At 40.2% G+C, this 18,003-nt stretch overlaps 4 protein-coding genes across 4 annotated transcripts; 1 reads left to right on the top strand and 3 right to left on the bottom strand.

Annotated features, from left to right (window-relative positions):
• Positions 1 to 2,180: 2,180 nt before the first annotated feature.
• LOC129588458 (uncharacterized) lies at positions 2,181 to 4,847 on the top strand. The gene is made up of 3 exons (XM_055482665.1): positions 2,181 to 2,398; positions 2,879 to 2,983; positions 3,117 to 4,847. Exons 1-3 carry the CDS (start codon positions 2,252 to 2,254, stop codon positions 3,279 to 3,281), a joined length of 417 nt encoding a protein of 138 aa, XP_055338640.1. The 5' UTR covers positions 2,181 to 2,251; the 3' UTR covers positions 3,282 to 4,847.
• On the bottom strand, positions 3,850 to 5,059 carry LOC129588457 (uncharacterized PPE family protein PPE40-like). The gene has a single exon (XM_055482664.1). It carries the CDS (start codon positions 4,947 to 4,949, stop codon positions 4,086 to 4,088), a length of 864 nt encoding a protein of 287 aa, XP_055338639.1. The 5' UTR covers positions 4,950 to 5,059; the 3' UTR covers positions 3,850 to 4,085.
• Positions 5,060 to 5,472: 413 nt separating this feature from the next.
• On the bottom strand, positions 5,473 to 12,465 carry LOC129588285 (atrial natriuretic peptide receptor 2-like). The gene is made up of 24 exons (XM_055482452.1): positions 12,009 to 12,465; positions 11,641 to 11,682; positions 11,476 to 11,500; positions 11,313 to 11,408; positions 11,012 to 11,241; positions 10,865 to 10,908; positions 10,756 to 10,794; positions 10,529 to 10,612; positions 10,231 to 10,374; positions 9,966 to 10,016; positions 9,617 to 9,796; positions 9,409 to 9,550; positions 9,164 to 9,245; positions 8,606 to 8,762; positions 8,377 to 8,523; positions 8,103 to 8,279; positions 7,649 to 8,015; positions 7,262 to 7,577; positions 6,881 to 7,100; positions 6,558 to 6,708; positions 6,443 to 6,491; positions 6,327 to 6,376; positions 5,936 to 6,033; positions 5,473 to 5,739 (listed from the first exon to the last, which is right to left on the bottom strand). Exons 1-24 carry the CDS (start codon positions 12,415 to 12,417, stop codon positions 5,674 to 5,676), a joined length of 3,366 nt encoding a protein of 1,121 aa, XP_055338427.1. The 5' UTR covers positions 12,418 to 12,465; the 3' UTR covers positions 5,473 to 5,673.
• An 811-nt stretch (positions 12,466 to 13,276) lies between these two features.
• Positions 13,277 to 14,250, bottom strand: LOC129588409 (uncharacterized). Its single transcript, XM_055482606.1, has one exon. It carries the CDS (start codon positions 14,110 to 14,112, stop codon positions 13,426 to 13,428), a length of 687 nt encoding a protein of 228 aa, XP_055338581.1. The 5' UTR covers positions 14,113 to 14,250; the 3' UTR covers positions 13,277 to 13,425.
• Between the last annotated feature and the right edge of the window lie 3,753 nt (positions 14,251 to 18,003).

Genomic DNA, 18,003 nt, shown 5'->3' on the forward strand with positions numbered 1-18,003 from the left:
TTACATCGTTAGCAAAAATTGGACCAAATTTTTCGGGTGCTCCGCCCATTAGAATATTAGCCACTATGACCATGTTCGCCACATTGCTGCATAATGCCACTAAAAACGGCGGCGCGAATATGTCATCCAACCGCGCTACGATTTCCGATAACTGAAAATGCCGCTCCCGACAACTTTGCAAATCCGCCATAAATTCCTTCATCGACAGTAAGCCGTTCTTATGTTGCTTGAATGAATTTTCTATTTCTGTTCTAAGGTCACGGAACCCAAGCCCGATTGCCGCTCCGTAGAAAGAAAACGCCTGACAAAACTGTGCAAAAATATTTGTCGCAATGTTTAATGGAATAGTGGCCAATACGATGATGGTCACAGGTGCCGGAATGGCCAAACCAAAAATACTATCCTGATTATTCCACGAGCGCTGACAGCGTAGTACCAGTAAGAACAGAAACGATGCACATATTAGGAAGATAAAGGTCAAAACAACACAGTACGGGATTTTCACGTTTTTATTGGAGATTTTATATTCAATAAAATACAATTCAATTTCGACGTTGAGCTGCGTGAGCGGTTGCGACAATGTGCGGAATATAGCATTGATCATGAAACTGGACAACAGGTATATAATGAAGGTCGATGCGGCCAAGATAAGCGAAGAATTGGTTGACCGATTTGCCGCCGCTTCTTGGAAGTAGAAATAAAAGCAGACAAAAATTCCTATCGAGATATAAGCCGAGGAAAAGCAGAAACTTAAACGAGAAAACCATGAAAATTGGTGCCAGTTGTTCTCCGTATGATATCTGCACAGTCCACTGCGTCGTAGCCATGTCATTACAAATTTCATGAATAGGCTCAGCCAATAATTTTCTGCACCAGCCGTTTTATTAAAAACCTGCATAGTCTCCATGATTTGTGAATTTTTTAAATGCGAAATGCCACAGATATGATTTACTGATATATGTTCGGAGTTTGAGCACAGAATGTTGCATAGTATTATTATAATAATGCTTGTATGGAAAGGGGAGTATTGATGTATATGTCTTGACGGTTTCCTCTGGGATGATACTTGCTCGTGACAAACGCTGAACCGACAAAAAGCAGCGTTACCGGTGGTTCCAATTTTTCAAGGGCGAAACTGCCTCATATGTTACAGTGGGTAGTACCCACTGGGTACGGACGAAAACGGTTCCCGGCCCTTCATCTGGTCGTACAATAATAAGGGAGAAAACTGGTCACCCACTACATGTTTCTCAATAATACTCGTACAAATGTCGTTGTACCTACGTACTCATGTATGTTATTGTAGTAGATTTCTAACAACTGACGAAATAAAGTATTTTAAAACAGCAGGTAGCAAAGACACATGACATAATCGGTAAGAATATATACAGTAGTACGAGTATACGAACATCTATTATGCTTTTTATTTCTTATTCTCATAACTGATCATTGCATAACTTAGCATCCTAACAAACTCTTAGCTATGAATTTATTCGGGACAAATTTATTCGGTAGAAAAGGATGAATTCATTGACAAGTACTTATTTAGTGCCCTAGCTCATTCTTAGCGTCAATTAAGACAAATTTGTTATTAATGTTGAGTGTTGACACTGGGTTTGCGCAGCTATCAATGCTGAACAAATTATACAGAAAAAATAACTATTTCGCTATATCCATATTTCGCAATTAACTTGCCTCACATTTATCGAAATTAAAAAATATACATAACCATCAGAAATATTTTATTTGGCCATGGTTTAAATACGATTTTTGTTTACAGTTTACAGTGTAACTGGTTGTGAGCGCCCAAATGATCATAAACGTATTATCCACATTTTTACAGCCTCTTTAGTTTTGCTTAGAACTAAAATTAATCATGGAGAGCAAATCGCATTAGCGCGAATGTAATCAGAACCTCTTTGCACGGTATGCGCATTGTGTACATTTTTCCCTTGTCCGCAACACGTACTACGACAGATTTTACAGAAAATAAGCCATTATTACATAATGCATTTCAGCCTCGAAATTCGCTCTAAAATTTGCTTAAAATACTCGTACACACCTAATACCCGGGAAACATGACTTTGTTCCGGTTTTTAAAATTTTGCTTTCTAAGCAACAACCGAAGTGGATTGCAAACGTGCATAAAATGTCGTTGCCGACGCGTGACCAATACTCAAACCAACTTATTTTATGATATATTTTTCAGTGTTTTCAGGCTTAATTACACTTGCACTAATACTGCTTCGAAATGTTTGGAACGGTAATTCCCAGCTTAATCAAACTATCCTTGGTTTCACTTATTTTGTGTACTACGGTGACTGACAGTCAGCCCAATGCCGCCGGCATGTCTCAGCAAGTGCCTGCCGACAATAATGCCAGAGCGGTCGCCAGTCAGGTATTGAAAAAATGACATTAAAATGTAAAGTAAATATTTTGCTTAATTTTATTGTATAGTTTGACGCTGTATGCGACCGATGCGTTCAACATCTGATGGTTTTTTAAGCTGTTAAATGGAACCATTGAAAATTTTGCTTAAAGTGTCTCCGTATTCGAAGCTTTTACCTAAGAGCTTTTACTTACAAGAAAATCTTTACACGTTGTCTTAGAAATAACGGCTTCCTTTAACCATCGTTTATACTGTACACGATGAAATCTACAGGTGTACGTCGCACATTTGTGCGTGTTGATAGAATGATATCAGGAACTAAAAACAAATTTTTTAGCAAGCAACCAAGATTTTTTATACTCTGTTTACGTACGTTAGAATCTGTAAAAACAAGATGCCGAAACGGACATGACGGTAATAAATCAAGCTGGAACCACGTCATTACGGTGCACATTACGGGTGTACGATTTCGTTGTTATATTTTTGCAGGTAACGGGACTGGTGCAAACTGCCTTAGGCGGCACACTGCAACAGTTCGTTCCAGTGTCTTATCGCGCACAAGCCATACAAGGTGGAGTAAATTATTTCATTAAGGTAAGAAGATATTTGTATTGTACGTCGTGTGTTGTTAGTGGTTATATAACAATTGTTGTTTACCGGCAAATAAACAATTTTTATGGCATTATAACTTTCAAGACTTCTTTGAAATGTGGAACTCTTTTATCAGGCGTACGTGCAAACGACAACTCTGGGAGGACAGTATGTGCATATGCGCGTGCAAAACAAAAACGGTCAGACCACATTAGCGGGAATGGAGCTGAATCGGCGAGCAGAAGATGCTATTACATACATCTACATGCGAATATGTCCTACAGATACAACGACTGGCTGAAAAGTAAAAAACATGCCGATAGAGAAGTAATTATGTTGCACGCCAGCTGACAACATCGGGTGCTAAAGTTGTCTATTAACCGTTAATGTGAACTTATTAAGGAAGCGCTTTTTTAGGCGATCGCTACGAAACACGAATCGACAGCGTACACTGACAGCACGGAAGTTGTGCGCAGCAAGATGTACACTGCGATAATTTATTCACTCATGTTTACAAAATAGTTTTTAAATCACGCATTAAATACCTAGTTCTTGTTTACGTCGTTATTGAGAAAATCATGATGTCGAAACACGATAGTCATATTTAACACTGCTAACCTGGTAAATTTGGCATTTGAGCGCGTTAACACGAGCAACTGCAGAGCGCTGCAAAATCTTCAAAATACGTATAAGTGATGCCGCTATTGCATATCAGCAGAGATATACCGCTTTGAATCTGTCAAGACTAAACTATAGTAAATATAAAGTGCTATGTAAAAACAAATTGCTAAAAATAAAGCGAATCTTTAATCGTGTTCTCATATGTACGGTTGACAAGAGACTTATTGAACTGAGAAAATGTTCGGAGATTATCACTGACTGGATTTTATTTTAATTCAGTATATTGTGCAACCGTCAATTCAGGACAAAAGTGGCGTAAAAGAATCTTGCCGGTAATTGAATACAAGTTCAATAATTTATCACGATCATTATTAGTCATGACTATGCTTCGCGAACCACAAGAAAACAATAAAATATAATATATAAAGAGGAACATCGGTATTGTTGTGGAGGTCAAGGGAAAATACATGCCTGCCACAATATCTTAAAATCCGTTGGAGAACGAACTAGAACTGGCGGCATTCCACGCATTGGATCCTGGTCCATCGGCACCGGCATTGCCGAATGCCGACCCACTGGCACCCCACGGATTGCTATTGGTGAAGGCATTATTATTAGTGAAAGCATTCCCGAACATGGTATTGGCCCCGCCCAGTGCGCCAGCTTGTGACCCGGCGGAGTTGAATCCGTTAAACCCGTTGAATCCCGAATTAAAATCAAAAGCCTGGCGTTTCTTGCGGCCGGTGAAGGAATTCGATGTCGCCGCGTTCCAGATATTCACACCGTAACCGCTACCCCGGGCGTTGCCCATCCCCATCCCGCTGGCGCCCCACGGGCTGCTGAAGGTGTTGGCCAAATTGTTGGTCTCCACGTTGCCGAACATAGCACTGCCACCGCCCAGGGAGTTGGCTTGGGCGCCCGATCCGAAACCGAACCCACCAGGAAATCCCCAGGCCTGGCGTTTGCGGCGGAAGAATCCCTGGTTGCGCTCAAACATGGAGCCGCCTCGGCGTCCGGAACTGGTCTGACCGCCGGCCTGGGCGGCACCGCTAGCGCTGGGCCCGATGCCGGATGCGGTGTTGGCGCTGAGGGCGTTGGAGCTGGTCCGGCCGCGACCGGCTTGGTGGTTGGCCGTGTTGATGCTGGTAGCCGTTCCCTGGAGGGCGGACGCCTGTCCGGCGCCCGCTGCATTACCGCCGGCATTGTCGAAGCGCTCGTGGAATTTCTGCGAGCGCATATTGTTAAATCCACCACCACCTCCGAAGTTCCCAAAATTATTGCCGAAGCCGAACTGCGCGTTACAAACGGCAACTAACGATAGGGATAACAACGCTGTCCAGGAATGCATTGTGATGATTGCTGAGTAACACTTTACAAACGACTAATAAAAGTTGCACAAAGGTTACTAACTTGTTAGTGTAATTAAAGTGAGGAAATGAGGAATGATATCTCAATGACGTTTTCCGATGCGTATATATATGCCTACTGATATTCTGTTGCATTAAGCCCTGCAGTTTTTTTAGCGGTGCATGCACGTGTAGCACTTCCGTGACTAATTTGCCGCGGGAGTTACGGATACCTGATAAATATGTCATTATCAATGCACGAACGCATAGCGTAATGCCAGTACACGGTATTTTCATGTAACGATGAAGAGAAATTACACCGCAGTTTTTCTGTATTCGTTCCACACCGCTTCGGAGTGTATGGTCGATCATAATTCAGTCTAATGGTATTCGGCTTTCACTGAAAGCCGGTACGTTTACCATCCCAAACGCACTTCGTATCCGTTTGCATTTGTCTGTAGACTGTAGTCTGCCATCGTAAATCATTACAATGAAATTTTGATTCATTTATTTCGGGCTGTTCACATTTCCAGAAAGTAATAATATTATGGTACACATCAAATTCAATTGTGTCCGTATCAAAATACATTCCTTTAGAATGCCCATAGGAATTCTACATGCCTCCTCATAGCGATCAGGTATGGACCGTATGGACAAAACCACTTCTTATTTTTGCGGAAAATTGCTTTAAGTGCTGCGTGGGAGTCTGTTTCAACCATCGTCATTTTAGCGTCCAGAGTCAGAAGACCATTGGTGGACACTGAGCCAATATGTCACCATATCACCTTTGCCCTACAACAAACATCACCGGGAGTTTCATTTGTTACTGCTAAATATTCTGGAATTGAATATTACTTGTACGTCCATATGTGTACTTAGTGCTATCCTGGTTGGTATTAAACTTAATACTAGTATAAGTGTGCACTGTGCAATATATTCTGGGGCAACACTAGCTATATCGTACTTATAAATAATACAACTGCTGTACCTTGATTTGTAATACACCTCGTTCAGTTAAGACAAATTTCCCGGCGTGATGCGCAGATATATGCTGCATCGAGTCGGCGGAGACATGAACTTTTAGGGCTATTAAAATACATACATGCACCATTACTTAAAGATTAATCCACGTAAACATCACGTATAAATAGCCAAAACAAAAAAATTTACCATATTCTGAATATAGTTTGACTGAATGATAACTTAATTAAGGCATAGTAGTACACTCGACGAAGAAAATAAAGCCGGTACAGTTAGCAAATCATTTGATAGTTAAAATTTAAGCGTTAAAACATGACCCAGAATCTTTTTCTCTCGGCTGAAAAGTCAATGGCCAATCTTATAATTACTTACGTTTAGAATATAATCATAATTCATACCTTCACCAAACGATACCATGCGAGAGGCTGTGTTTACGGTATCGCCAAATCTACGTCCATTGAAAAAATAAAATGTGGTCCTTGTCAACAGTCTGTTACTTTCAGAATTTACGTACAGGCAATAACGAGGCATTTTTGTTCCAATTATCGCCGCAGCACAAGATCCTGCAGTTTTTAGTTGATTGTATTTGCAGCGTACAGAAAAATATCAAAGGCAAAGAAATACTGTACCGGAATGCATGCCGATCTTGAGCAGTAAAGAGCCATGTTGTTTTCCTGCCCGCAGACAAAGTTGCTCGCATCGCTCCAGCATGCACAAAGCCATTCTGGATATCTCGGCCGAATGCTGGTGCCCATTCCGGTCCGGAAGACCGCTGACCACCTACGCAGTAGTGAAAAAATATAAAATTTTTAATTTTACCTAACATAATACGTTTAATTATTTATATGTGTCTATTTATATTTAAGTTGTATAACTGTGAAATGCTGGTATACAAGACTCCAATGTAAATTTGAGTGCTCGATGTACATAAAGTATACGAAAGACAGGTTACCATATAAGTATCCGCTATAGTTTCCACTTTATAAACATTAAACATCCGAATAATACTGTCCAGTAAGTTAAATGCGGCATTGAGAAAAGCTCCCACTTCCAGTGGCTGGCTTGTTGACAGAATGACGGGGAAATTCGTGATGGCGGTAAAACCAATAGTAACTTCGTCGAACACTTCCGGTGGGACATCTTCGCCCCGGTGGAGTTTATCCACGATTGACCTTAGTATTTACACAGCAGATACTGCACGAGAAATATTGGAAGACGGCTACCGGTATCATCATACACATAATACTTTGGCAATAAATCATTAAAATAAAGTTTTATCTATGCAGTAGCAGATACATATTTTGATTAATGGTAATTTAATATTAGTACTCACTTCGGAATAATTTCGTGCAAAATATCGTCTGCCTTTTTCTTCTCATCGATGTACTCTTGTGTTCGATGGTGCACCTCATGGGCCAGCTCGTCAGCAAACGACTCAAGGCGGTCCATTATAGCTTGGGTGTACGATATCGGCTTTTGTAATCCAGGAATCGTCAGGATAATTTTGTTTATCGTTAGCATAGACGGGCGCGTTTGTGGTGCGTCGGTCCAGCAGCTATCCATTAGCGCTTTGAGACCTTTAGGGCAGCCATCGGGGATGAAAGGACGGCAAGGCGGGACGTGAAATGATTTTATCTTTTCCACTGTCACTATAAAGATATGTGTTCTACAAGCATTAGCGCATTTTACAGCAGTTTTCTTGTAATACAAAAACAGTTACCGTTGACTAAGGTAGAAACAGAAAATTCATCCATATGTTCATCGTCGCTAGCGGTGCTATCGTGATATGGAAAGGTCAGTCCAAACGGACGGCACTCAAAAAGGATTTGATGTAATAAAATGGCGAATGTGTAAATCTCAGCGGCTTTTGTGGTGACCTTTGTGCTGCCCGATCGCAAAATTTCCGGAGCAAGGTATAACAACCTCGCCACATGGGATTCTTCTGCGTTCATCTTTTTAGCATTGTTCGTAATGCAATCCAAGCCAAAATCGCTTAGCTTTAGAGTCAAATATTTATCAATAAGGCAATTTCTGGAGCTGAGATGTCCATGGATATTAAAGGTCGAAGAATGGATGAAACTTAACCCCTATAAAAATAAAACGAGTTTTTAGTATTTGCAAGAGAAGCTTATTACCATAAAAATAACAAGCGCTTTACACATCTTGAAAATTACCTTGACCAAATCGTTAATAAAGGAGTATTTGATTTCTATTTTGGCGTGAGTTGTTTCCATGTGGTAGAAATCTTGCAGTGACCCTTTAACAGCTAGTTCCATAACAATCTCGAAATGGCTGGCATGCATCACGACACCATAAAACTGCACAATGTTTTGATGGGCTATATGCTTCCTCTGAAAAATCACATTTAAATTCGGGCATTCATCATCCGTCAAAAACAAAAAATTCTAACCAGATATGCATGATACAGCTTGCGCTAGTTATTATTACATGGTATAATTGCTGTTGTTCGTGTTTGGAAGGATTTAATTTGCTTCCCGTTTGCGAGTAATTGTAGCTTTTAATCCAGACCGGGTTGCCTTTAAATATGACCAAATGTTCTTTCCGTCTCTCTGATTCCGCCACAGTCCTAGAAGTCTACCGCCCAGAAATGAGGATTAATACTCGTAGTGCTTTACGATATTTTTGCGATTTAAAATTAGGTAGGTTATATATTTACCGAATACTTTCTTGATTGTAACCGTACTACTGCGGGTTTTGTGTTGTCTTTTCCGACGGAGCTGCGTCTGAAGTGAGAGTCTGATGGTGAACGGTAATTTATTTCCGTATGCGGTAGCAGCCATGCTTGAGACGCTTTGGATTTCACGTGCCGGTATCTGTAGTAAACATTGTACGACATAAACGCATCGAAGATTTTAAATATTTTAGCAACTGTGCAACATTTTAACATACCGTATTTATCGAATTAGAAGCCCAGGGTTACAAATATTTCAAATGACCCACGGGGTGGGCTCCAATTACGGGCATGGGCTTGTATTTAGGGGGGGGGGGGCTTCAATTTTTCAAACCAGCTTTTTGGCATTTTTTAATATGGGCTTTATGGTATTTAATTAAGCCCATGGGCTTCTATTTCGGGGGGGGGGGGCTTATAACTTTCAAACGACTTTAGGGGTGGGCTCTAATTACGGGGGGCTTGTATTTTGGGGGGGCTTCAAATTCGATAATTACGGTATATAAGCAGTTCAGCACAGTAATTTTTATTGGTTTTTAATTTTACCTTAAAAAACCTCCAGTAGCAGCGGCTGTTACGGCGATTAGTGGAATTACCACGTACAAACAAATTTGTAGAACATTTGGTGCTAAATATAAATTAACATATCAAATAAGTCAGGTAACATTGGTGCAGCTAACTTTGAACATGTGATATTAAATATCAAAAGCAATTTTTACTGAAGTGTTGACTTTTGTATGTGCCGGCCTACTTTTATTTGCGGCAATAGGGAGCTTAAAAAGAATACGCACCACCGCGGTTCTGCTGGCAGTTCGCGCTTCCTGCTGCATATTCGCAAAGTGGCTGACTGCTGGGAATAGAACCGCTGCGAATCCACTGAACGTCATTCACCGGGAAAATACTGTTGTTATATGAGTCGTAGAGGAAAATTTCCTGAAGAAAAATATTTCATCTGAAGTGCAATATTATAAATTTCAAGTGAGCGAAAAATTCCTTTACCTCCAAATTGTCCGATCCATTGACATACCCCCAAATAGCGTACACATCGTTTTTATCTCCGTTAGAATTAATATGCACCAACGTATTATCAAAAGAACGATAACTGCCATTGACCATGCGTTGGTATAATGCCAATCCATCTTCACAATCTCTCCTTGAACGAATTGCTTCATCTACAATCTGCATAACCCATCAAATGTCTCAGATTTAAAAGAGCGAAATAGTATTGTAGTATTTTTGTACTTTAACGAAATACAAAGTAGTGCAAAAAATATTAAAAGCTCACATTTACGGTAATTTTTTTCTTGTGCACCTCTGGGCACTGCTAGAACAGCATTTGTCACTTTACCTGAGCAGTGGTTTGGGCATTGAGAAAACAGTTCACAGCGCTGCGCTGATCCTGAAATAGAATTATAGCAAAAGAAAGTGTTTATCACACAGCGGCTTGGAAATGTTTTCCCGATAACCAAAGTGGATTTGCTGAGATGCAAAACAAATACCAGATTATACTAAAATTGGTAATTAATTAAGAGCAATATATAACAATCACAGAAAACAAAAAATTGTAAGTGTACATATCAAGATTTGCAGGCAACTAAAAACAGTGTGAGTACCTGTTGATTGTTCAAGTTAGCAGTTATGTTGTACATTTGGCGGGATACGTTTTCAATCTCGGCAAAGAAGCTGTGCGTCTCCGGCGTTGCTCGTAGTCGGCTCAGTGATACGAACAACAGCGACTGGTAAGCCAACCTTGCAGTCTTAAACATAGCATCTTTGTATTTTTTTACAGTTTTCGTAGTTGACACAACGATACTGTTTACCAAAACAAACATATAGCAAACATATGTAGAAATTACAACCGATCTACGGGAAAATGAAAACAGATTGTATGTAATATATACAGTAGTGTACCTCGTCGTGAGAATCGTTTCTTTGCCAACCCCATTTTCCTCTGCTAAGCGCATCATCGGGAAACGGAGCAAAACTGATATACACCTAGATGCAATTTCAAGAGGAAAAAATGTAATTTCAAGTTGTGTCCCTACTCGTTTAACAGCTGCATATGCTTGTTCATAGTTCCCAATTGAATAGCAACTGAAAAATGCATGAGTGGAGTTTTAAAATCATGCGATACTTACAAAATTATTATTGATCATACCCAGATCCCATGCAGTCAGCTGCAAGAAAACCAATACTTGCACATACAAATCGGCATAATTGTAAGCGAATGTGTTTCCTGAAACTTACTAAGGTAGCACGCACTTTGTCCATGTGTGCCATGATGACAATTACTGAAAGAATATTTGGAATTTTGAATATACTTTGCATTTACTTCCGCTCATTTAAAGCAGATAAAGGTCACCCAAATCGTGTACCTCTAAGACGAAAACGTACCTGAACTGTATCCTCTGGCTTTTATCAGCGACTGTACGCGCGAGTCAGGATCGGTGAGATTTACCACAAGATCAGTCACATGATAACCTGACTCGGCTTTTAAAATATACATTGCCGTCCGAAAATCGGGACATTCTTGGGGAATCCATACGTCGACGGCGGTATTGATCTGATCATCCGCATCACACAGCATTGTCACATGAGTCCATTTGTAATATTCCAAAAGTTTTCTGGGAAAAACAAAACTCACGACACAGTACCGAGACAAAAAACACCACAATCATGGTTAAAAAATCTTTACTTGTAACATATTGCATATTCTTCCGTTAAAGCTGCCGTGAATCGGATCAGGGTCGGATATATGGTTTTATCTGACAACGCGCTGCCCATTCCACCGCTGTTATGGATAACTGCTGCATGGATATGTGCTGTTGTGCTTCAAGTTTGGATATAGGTTTACTCACCTGGACACCATCAGTGAAGACCACTCTAATAACAAAATATTCATAGATTCTCCAACAATATGTTCGATATCAAATACAGTAGATATACACTATACAGCGCATATTTTGTGTTGGAAATTTGAAAGTCGTAGACGTAGACGCAGTAATTAGTAGCAACAGGATTACCTCTCGCAAAAGCTGCCTGTTCCTTCACCCCAGCTGTGCAACCTATGCATTATATAATATATAGAAACAAATTGTTGTGATTGCAAAAAAATTGCATATTTGGTATACAGTGTTGTATTACGGTACTTTAATTAAGGACACACTACAAAACGGCTGTGCAATTGAGGGAGTTCGCAAGTACAGATAATACTCGTACTAGTGTTCTATATTTATTTCGCGAAACCAAAATTACCTTCGCTATCTTGAGTGACACAGTTACAAGCGTTAGTTATTAATTAGGCCCTCAACATATAATTTGTAGTACATCTATTTCTAGTAAATTTATTTTGGTTATTGGGTTTAAAATTAGCATGTACTAAAATACCAACCATAGGTCATCATGAGGAAGCACAAATATTGGTCCTCTTCCGTCTTGCTCATGCCAAAGTATTGCCCTAGACGATCCCCGATTTGACTGACAAAATAGTCGCAGTCGCCCGCGTGCTCCAACGGACTCTCAATCGTCATCCGAACGAAATCAATATACGGGTACAATTCAGCATTTTTCCTCCAAGCAATATCAAATGCCGGCATCACTACTTGATTCCTCCCCGAAACGGATATCATAACCGCCACTTTGACTTTTTGGGATGAATTTGTAAAATCACCCAGATGAATTTTACAAATGCTAAACTTTATAAGCGCTGTACAGATCACCCAGAAAACTGTCCAGAGGATACGCACTGATCCACAGGAACGACTGCAGACTTGTGTACGCTTAATATGGAGTATCATCATTATCCCCTACGTACGTTAGAGTGGTTAACGTGCAACCTCTGTACACGAATTCAATATTCAAAATTTTGCAGGCAACATAGTATCATGTATTTTTTAAAAACTTTATATAAGACATACAATAATTACGCTACATTAGGCTAATGGTGGTTACGACACACCAAAGCAACATACAAATATACTGATTGCGGCCGATTTCATGATGTCGAATCTCCCACCATTTACATACAGCAGGTACGGCAATTCTGGTTTTCAAATGCTTGCTCGTCACTTTTTATGCTCGTTACGTGCCCACAAGGGCCACCTGGTTCTGAAGTTGGCCTCATAGGTGTCACATAATATGCAGATGGCTGTGATCGCGATCAGAGAGTTCCCTAGAGTCAGCTAGGATGATTACTTTCATGATTATTTTATTTATATTATTTAGGCAATATCAATACAGTAAAATATGTACATGGATCAATCATAAAATATGTTATGAGAAAGATTTAAGGTCGTCGCCGGTTTGTGTATTTTTTAACGTGGGCAATGGTTTTCGCAGGTCAAAGTATAGGGTCAGTATTTGCCTATTTGCTACCCTCATGTTTTAAAACAATTTCTTAAAGATATGATAACTGCATCGCTTCCATTGTTTTAAATTAATTAAAACTTTAATCATTCAGTTTAACAGTTTTAAAATTGCAGATACCGCGGGAAAAAGATTAGAAGTGTTATTTGCAATATGACCGGCAAATGAATATACGGTTATTACTATTACTCGTGTCTGTATGTCAATATGTACTGATTGTTATAGCCACGAGAGTCGATTTTTATACGGCTCGTGAATGTCTGCTGAACGGAAGATGTTTTATACTTCTTCTGCCAACCGTCGGAATGTTTTATTTCATGTTTAGGAAATAAATACAACTGTAAGCTGCACGCAGTGCAAAAGGCAATCACAGTATAAAATATGGAATAATCCAGCAATAAATTACGGTATCGAGTATAACCGTAGTCAATAGCCATTGCTTTTTAAAAAAATCTACCACCATTTGAGTTAGAGTTCGACATAGCCGCATTCCATGCATTCGAATTCGGCCCAAACGCACCAGCACTACCATACCCCGCTCCCGTCGCACCAAATGGATTGCTGCTGGTGAGGGCGTTATTTCTTGTATAAGCACTACCGAAATCGGTGTTAGCACCGCCCAGTGAATTAGCACCGGCTCCAGATTGGCCGAAACCACTGAACCCATTAAAGCCATTACCATTGAAACCATTACTGAAACCATTATAGTTGCCGAAGTAACTTGGAGCATAGCGCTTCCTGCGGAAGAATCCTCCGGATTGGAATCCGTTACTTGTCTGAAAGCTTTGTCCACGAGAGCGCCCGGAACTGGTCTGACCGCCAGCCTGGGCGGCACCGCTAGCCATCGGGCCCAGACCGAAAGCGGTGTTGGCGCTTAATCCGCTCGACCGTGTAAATCCATCGCCGGCAAAATGGTCAGCCGTATTAATGCTGTTTGCTCCGCCCTCGAAGGCGGACGCCTGTCCGGCTCCCGCTGCATTTCCCCCGGCATTGTTAAAACTGTTATCAAACTGTTGGAAATTGGTGTTCTGAAATCCGCTGCTTCCAAATCCTGATGGCCCAAAACCGCCAAAGCCTGCGTCAGCCCAGCCTACTGCGGCGAGCAATAATAAAAGTGCTCTGGAAATCATGCTGGCAAAGTAAAGGTCAAGGAATAAAAAAACTGATCGTATAAAATACTTAACCGTCGTGTAAAGATTATATGCAGTTATGCTAATGTCGGATGCTTTTGCACTGAATGCGAACTGACTGACTTAAGCTCCAATGTAAAAGCTTTGCTTTATATATATTCGCTGATAGCTCATGCGCATATTAAACATGAGTTTTTTCGGAATGCAATGCTTCGGGTTATCAGTGTGCTGAACTAATGACACAGACCGGTTTTTTCTTGTAAATCGTTAAGCAGCGTAGTGGCTCGCCGGAAGTCCGCTCGGTACTGCTATTACTCTGTCTGTTTCTTCCGCTAATAAAACTTCGGCTTTGTGCATGTACTCTGTACTGCAATAATTAACCGCCTTTGTTCGCAGAATTTTGCCACAATGACACAGCTTTCAATGGATAGGAGCGTTTCCCCGGGATGAGTAAAGAAACCTGGTAATATTCTAAAGATCGCCGACTTACTGCAGTACGTGTGCCAATGCAAAACGTCTAATTGATTTTTATTGATTTCACAAAAAGCGGTAAGATCGCTGTTTCAAAACAATAAATCAAATAAAAAATAATTCGTTTAATGCTGCCGCTCCCTCCATTGTCCCGAGCACGGAAGCAGCGTTGCCTCGCTGAATTTCCAGCGACAGTCGCTGACGGAGGTACTCATGGGAGCGCGGCTCACCCGTATGCTGTTGAAGTCGCTTGCCAATTTCTTTCACTGAACGGCTAGCTGACTTTCTCCATGGTCCAAGAGTTTCAAAAGCCAGCGGTGCGAAGATGTATCTGCCCTGTAGGTACAAGTACAATCCCGCTTTTCTATCCTACGCCTGTGCGGCGGCGGATCCCGCAGTGACTGATGTGGCCGCAGGGACTTATTTACTTTTAAGGTCATATGGGTGATTCAACGATAATGGTATACTTGAAGTAATGTTATGTACTTCAGGTTTTATAAATTTTTGTCGCAATTGAAATGACGTAAAAAGCTGATATGCGTTTACTCTGGTGTCATCATCTTTCAGAATACCAGTTTTTTTTTATTATTTTAGTCTGCTTTAACGTGGCTATCCAAGCTGAGTTTTTTGTGCTGGATGACACAAAATGCGTAATCACCGTAGTTTTTTTCGTCTTTGCTAACGGCAAGGTGTCCACATTATGCACATCATACTGGCGTAATTGCCTTAACGCTGGCGCATTTCTAGCTGATGGATTTTTTTGGCGCGACTAGGGAACCGGATGTTTAATGTTTAATTTGTTCATGTTATGCCGCTTGCAAAGTTGGTTCTAACTTCTAACCATTTAAATCAAATACAAAATGAATATGAAAAACTGACTGATGAGATTTTTTACGTACGTTTTTCTCTACTGTTACGCTAGGATCAAACACATGCTGATAAGCAGCCGCATAGTACACGGCAATAGAGAACCCAGTAGCTGATATCGTCCGCAAGAGTATTGTTGAGCTTCATCAAATGTTTTAAGTGGTTGCCATTGATTAATGCAGTTGCGTTATTGCAATTTATTCTGTAATATTATTTCCAGTTTTTTGTTCTTTGATTTTACACGTGAGCGACCTTTTGATGGTTGTTCGTGATAATGTTTTGGTTATCCCAGATCTTATATATGTGCTTGTGCCTCATTACGTATCTGAACAGTTACAGATAGTTTAGAATAGGAACATGTCTTTATTACTGAGATCTACGGAATACGGATAACAGCACGATTTTTAGTGATCTCCAATAGTGAAAGCTTCTGCTGTTAGTACTGTGTAGGTATCATACACAGCTTAATATTAAGCAGTGTATTAACATTGTACTTCAAACGAAACTTTTAATATGGACCGGAAATACATTTTAAGGGCAGTGTACGTATGCGGCGTTACTGCAGTTTAGATGTTTTTGTTAACTAAATCACTTACGCACACAGTTAAAAATTCTGATTTTTTGCAGTACGTGCGAAGACCCTCGAAACCGAGATAATTGTTTTTATTTTTCCTTCAGAGTCGCTCAAAATCCAAATTATCGAACGCGCATTTTATCGCTCCATTTTGTTAGCTTTTTTTCTATTAGGTGATCCAGCTGCTCAAAAAATCAGTTTCAGTTCACATTTTAGTTCATAATGTAATCATTTTGCACTTTATATTAGCCAAATGACTAATGGTCAACGGGTAAGGAAACAGAAAAAACACTCACCATCCGTTTGAGCAGAACACACAGATTAATACGTACAGGGAACTGTCATGTATTCTCCAGTTTAGTGCCATATACTGAACAACCACCGAAAATAATAATTCTATGGTCAAGAACTTGAATGCATGTTCTGCATGACGGTAATAGTGACATAAAAAACAGCACGCTACACAGCGAAAGCACGTGGAAAACCTGCAGGAAATACTTTCAAAGTAGGAATTAGGATATGTGATGTAAAAGCTACTGCGCATGTATGGAAAACAGAAATGCACGTAACCCAGCTTTCAACATCTCATGACATATCACATACAATCAAGTACGAGTGCCGAATCAAACTCTGATTCAATCGGACTTGAATGTGTCGGTATTAGATTCAAAAGGTTAGCGGCTGCATTTTCTGCACACTGCCGGAGCTGCTCTGTTCCTGGCTGGAGGAAAGGTCATCCATATTTGATGACTGCATCATGGGAGAAAAAGATGCAAAGCTGGACCTCATCCGACTCATTCCACTGCTCTGTGACATTTGCATCATAGGTGCGGAGAACATCTGACCGAAGCCGAAGCCCTGTAGTTGGCGTGATTCACGGGTCAGCTGATCGGTTCCGCTGGAATCCACATCCGAATTTGAACCGGATACCGGTACCGTAGCATCTCCTTTTGAACCTGAAAAGCGTCACTGATTAGGGATGACGTTAGTAGTAAGTGAATTACTACTGACGTTTTTACTGGACAAAGCAAACTATATTGTCTGCACTATATATAGTTCCGAGACGAATAATAATGTGTTACGTGATAGGTGTGGAGACTTTCACCTTTTTAGTTCTTATGCGGCAAATAAAGTTATGCTCTCAGCTAGATGATTATTCTCTTTACCTCTTCAAAGTAAATCGCACAAATACGCGTACCATTACAAGCAATAATTTCTATGTGTTGTCGCATACAGATATAAAATGTGTAGCGCACTTTTCAATTCACAAATCACTGTTTATAATAAAAATTAAGTAAAATTGCAATAAATTCATATGCTCCTGACCAGAACCCCGACTGCACAACTGGTGAAATACCGGGCCTTGCACAGTAAAAAGCTGATATCTCCAGTTAATACAAGTCAGCTGTATACACTGGTGACACATCTACGTAATATTATAAGAGTATACTTTACACATGTTCATAAAAAGTTACTGCAGCACGCAGCTTCGTAACTGTAGTAAATTTGCTGCGGACTTAATTTAGAATTGCTTGTCTGAATTTTTAGTTTAGATACTACCTAAATTATCAACATCCAAAATGTAATAAAACTGCATACACCTTGAATGAAGTCCATAGCTGTCAACACATACAATACTAATTTAAAACGATTTTTATTTCGCTGGCAATCGCCGCTTACTTGTAAAACGCACGCACAATTTTACCAATGCGTTTACGTTCCAAAGTAGTCGTAAGTAGCAAGTTTAAAATCATACAGTGTACTCTGACATTCGAGTTATTAACCAAATTAATCCCATACCCGGCTAATTTACCTCGAGGCCTCGTGAACGTTTTCTTTAAGGAAAAAGCCTTACATGTCATTTCCTGAATGCAAGTTTAAGGTAAACATGTGCAAATGCTTTTCGCATAAACGCTTACAAGATTGTGAAATGAATATATAGCGCGTGACGAGTTCGTAAGTCGACGTTACATAAACAC

Source organism: Paramacrobiotus metropolitanus, unplaced genomic scaffold (assembly GCF_019649055.1).
Source record: "Paramacrobiotus metropolitanus isolate TYO unplaced genomic scaffold, Prichtersi_v1.0 Parri_scaffold0000029, whole genome shotgun sequence".
Taxonomy (NCBI): domain Eukaryota; kingdom Metazoa; phylum Tardigrada; class Eutardigrada; order Parachela; family Macrobiotidae; genus Paramacrobiotus; species Paramacrobiotus metropolitanus.

Excerpts from the sequence above, each read along its gene's own strand:
- LOC129588285 (XM_055482452.1), bottom strand. The coding sequence starts at position 12,417 with ATGATGATACTCCATATTAAGCGTACACAAGTCTGCAGTCGTTCCTGT. Across the intron at positions 9,246-9,408 it reads CTGCCAGCAGAACCGCGGTG|CACCAAATGTTCTACAAATT; the intron begins GTGCGTATTCTT and ends ATTTATATTTAG. Across the intron at positions 8,016-8,102 it reads TTATTAACGATTTGGTCAAG|GGGTTAAGTTTCATCCATTC; the intron begins GTAATTTTCAAG and ends TTATTTTTATAG.
- LOC129588458 (XM_055482665.1), top strand. The coding sequence starts at position 2,252 with ATGTTTGGAACGGTAATTCCCAGCTTAATCAAACTATCCTTGGTTTCA. Across the intron at positions 2,399-2,878 it reads CCAGAGCGGTCGCCAGTCAG|GTAACGGGACTGGTGCAAAC; the intron begins GTATTGAAAAAA and ends ATATTTTTGCAG. Across the intron at positions 2,984-3,116 it reads GAGTAAATTATTTCATTAAG|GCGTACGTGCAAACGACAAC; the intron begins GTAAGAAGATAT and ends CTCTTTTATCAG.
- LOC129588409 (XM_055482606.1), bottom strand. The coding sequence starts at position 14,112 with ATGATTTCCAGAGCACTTTTATTATTGCTCGCCGCAGTAGGCTGGGCT.
- LOC129588457 (XM_055482664.1), bottom strand. The coding sequence starts at position 4,949 with ATGCATTCCTGGACAGCGTTGTTATCCCTATCGTTAGTTGCCGTTTGT.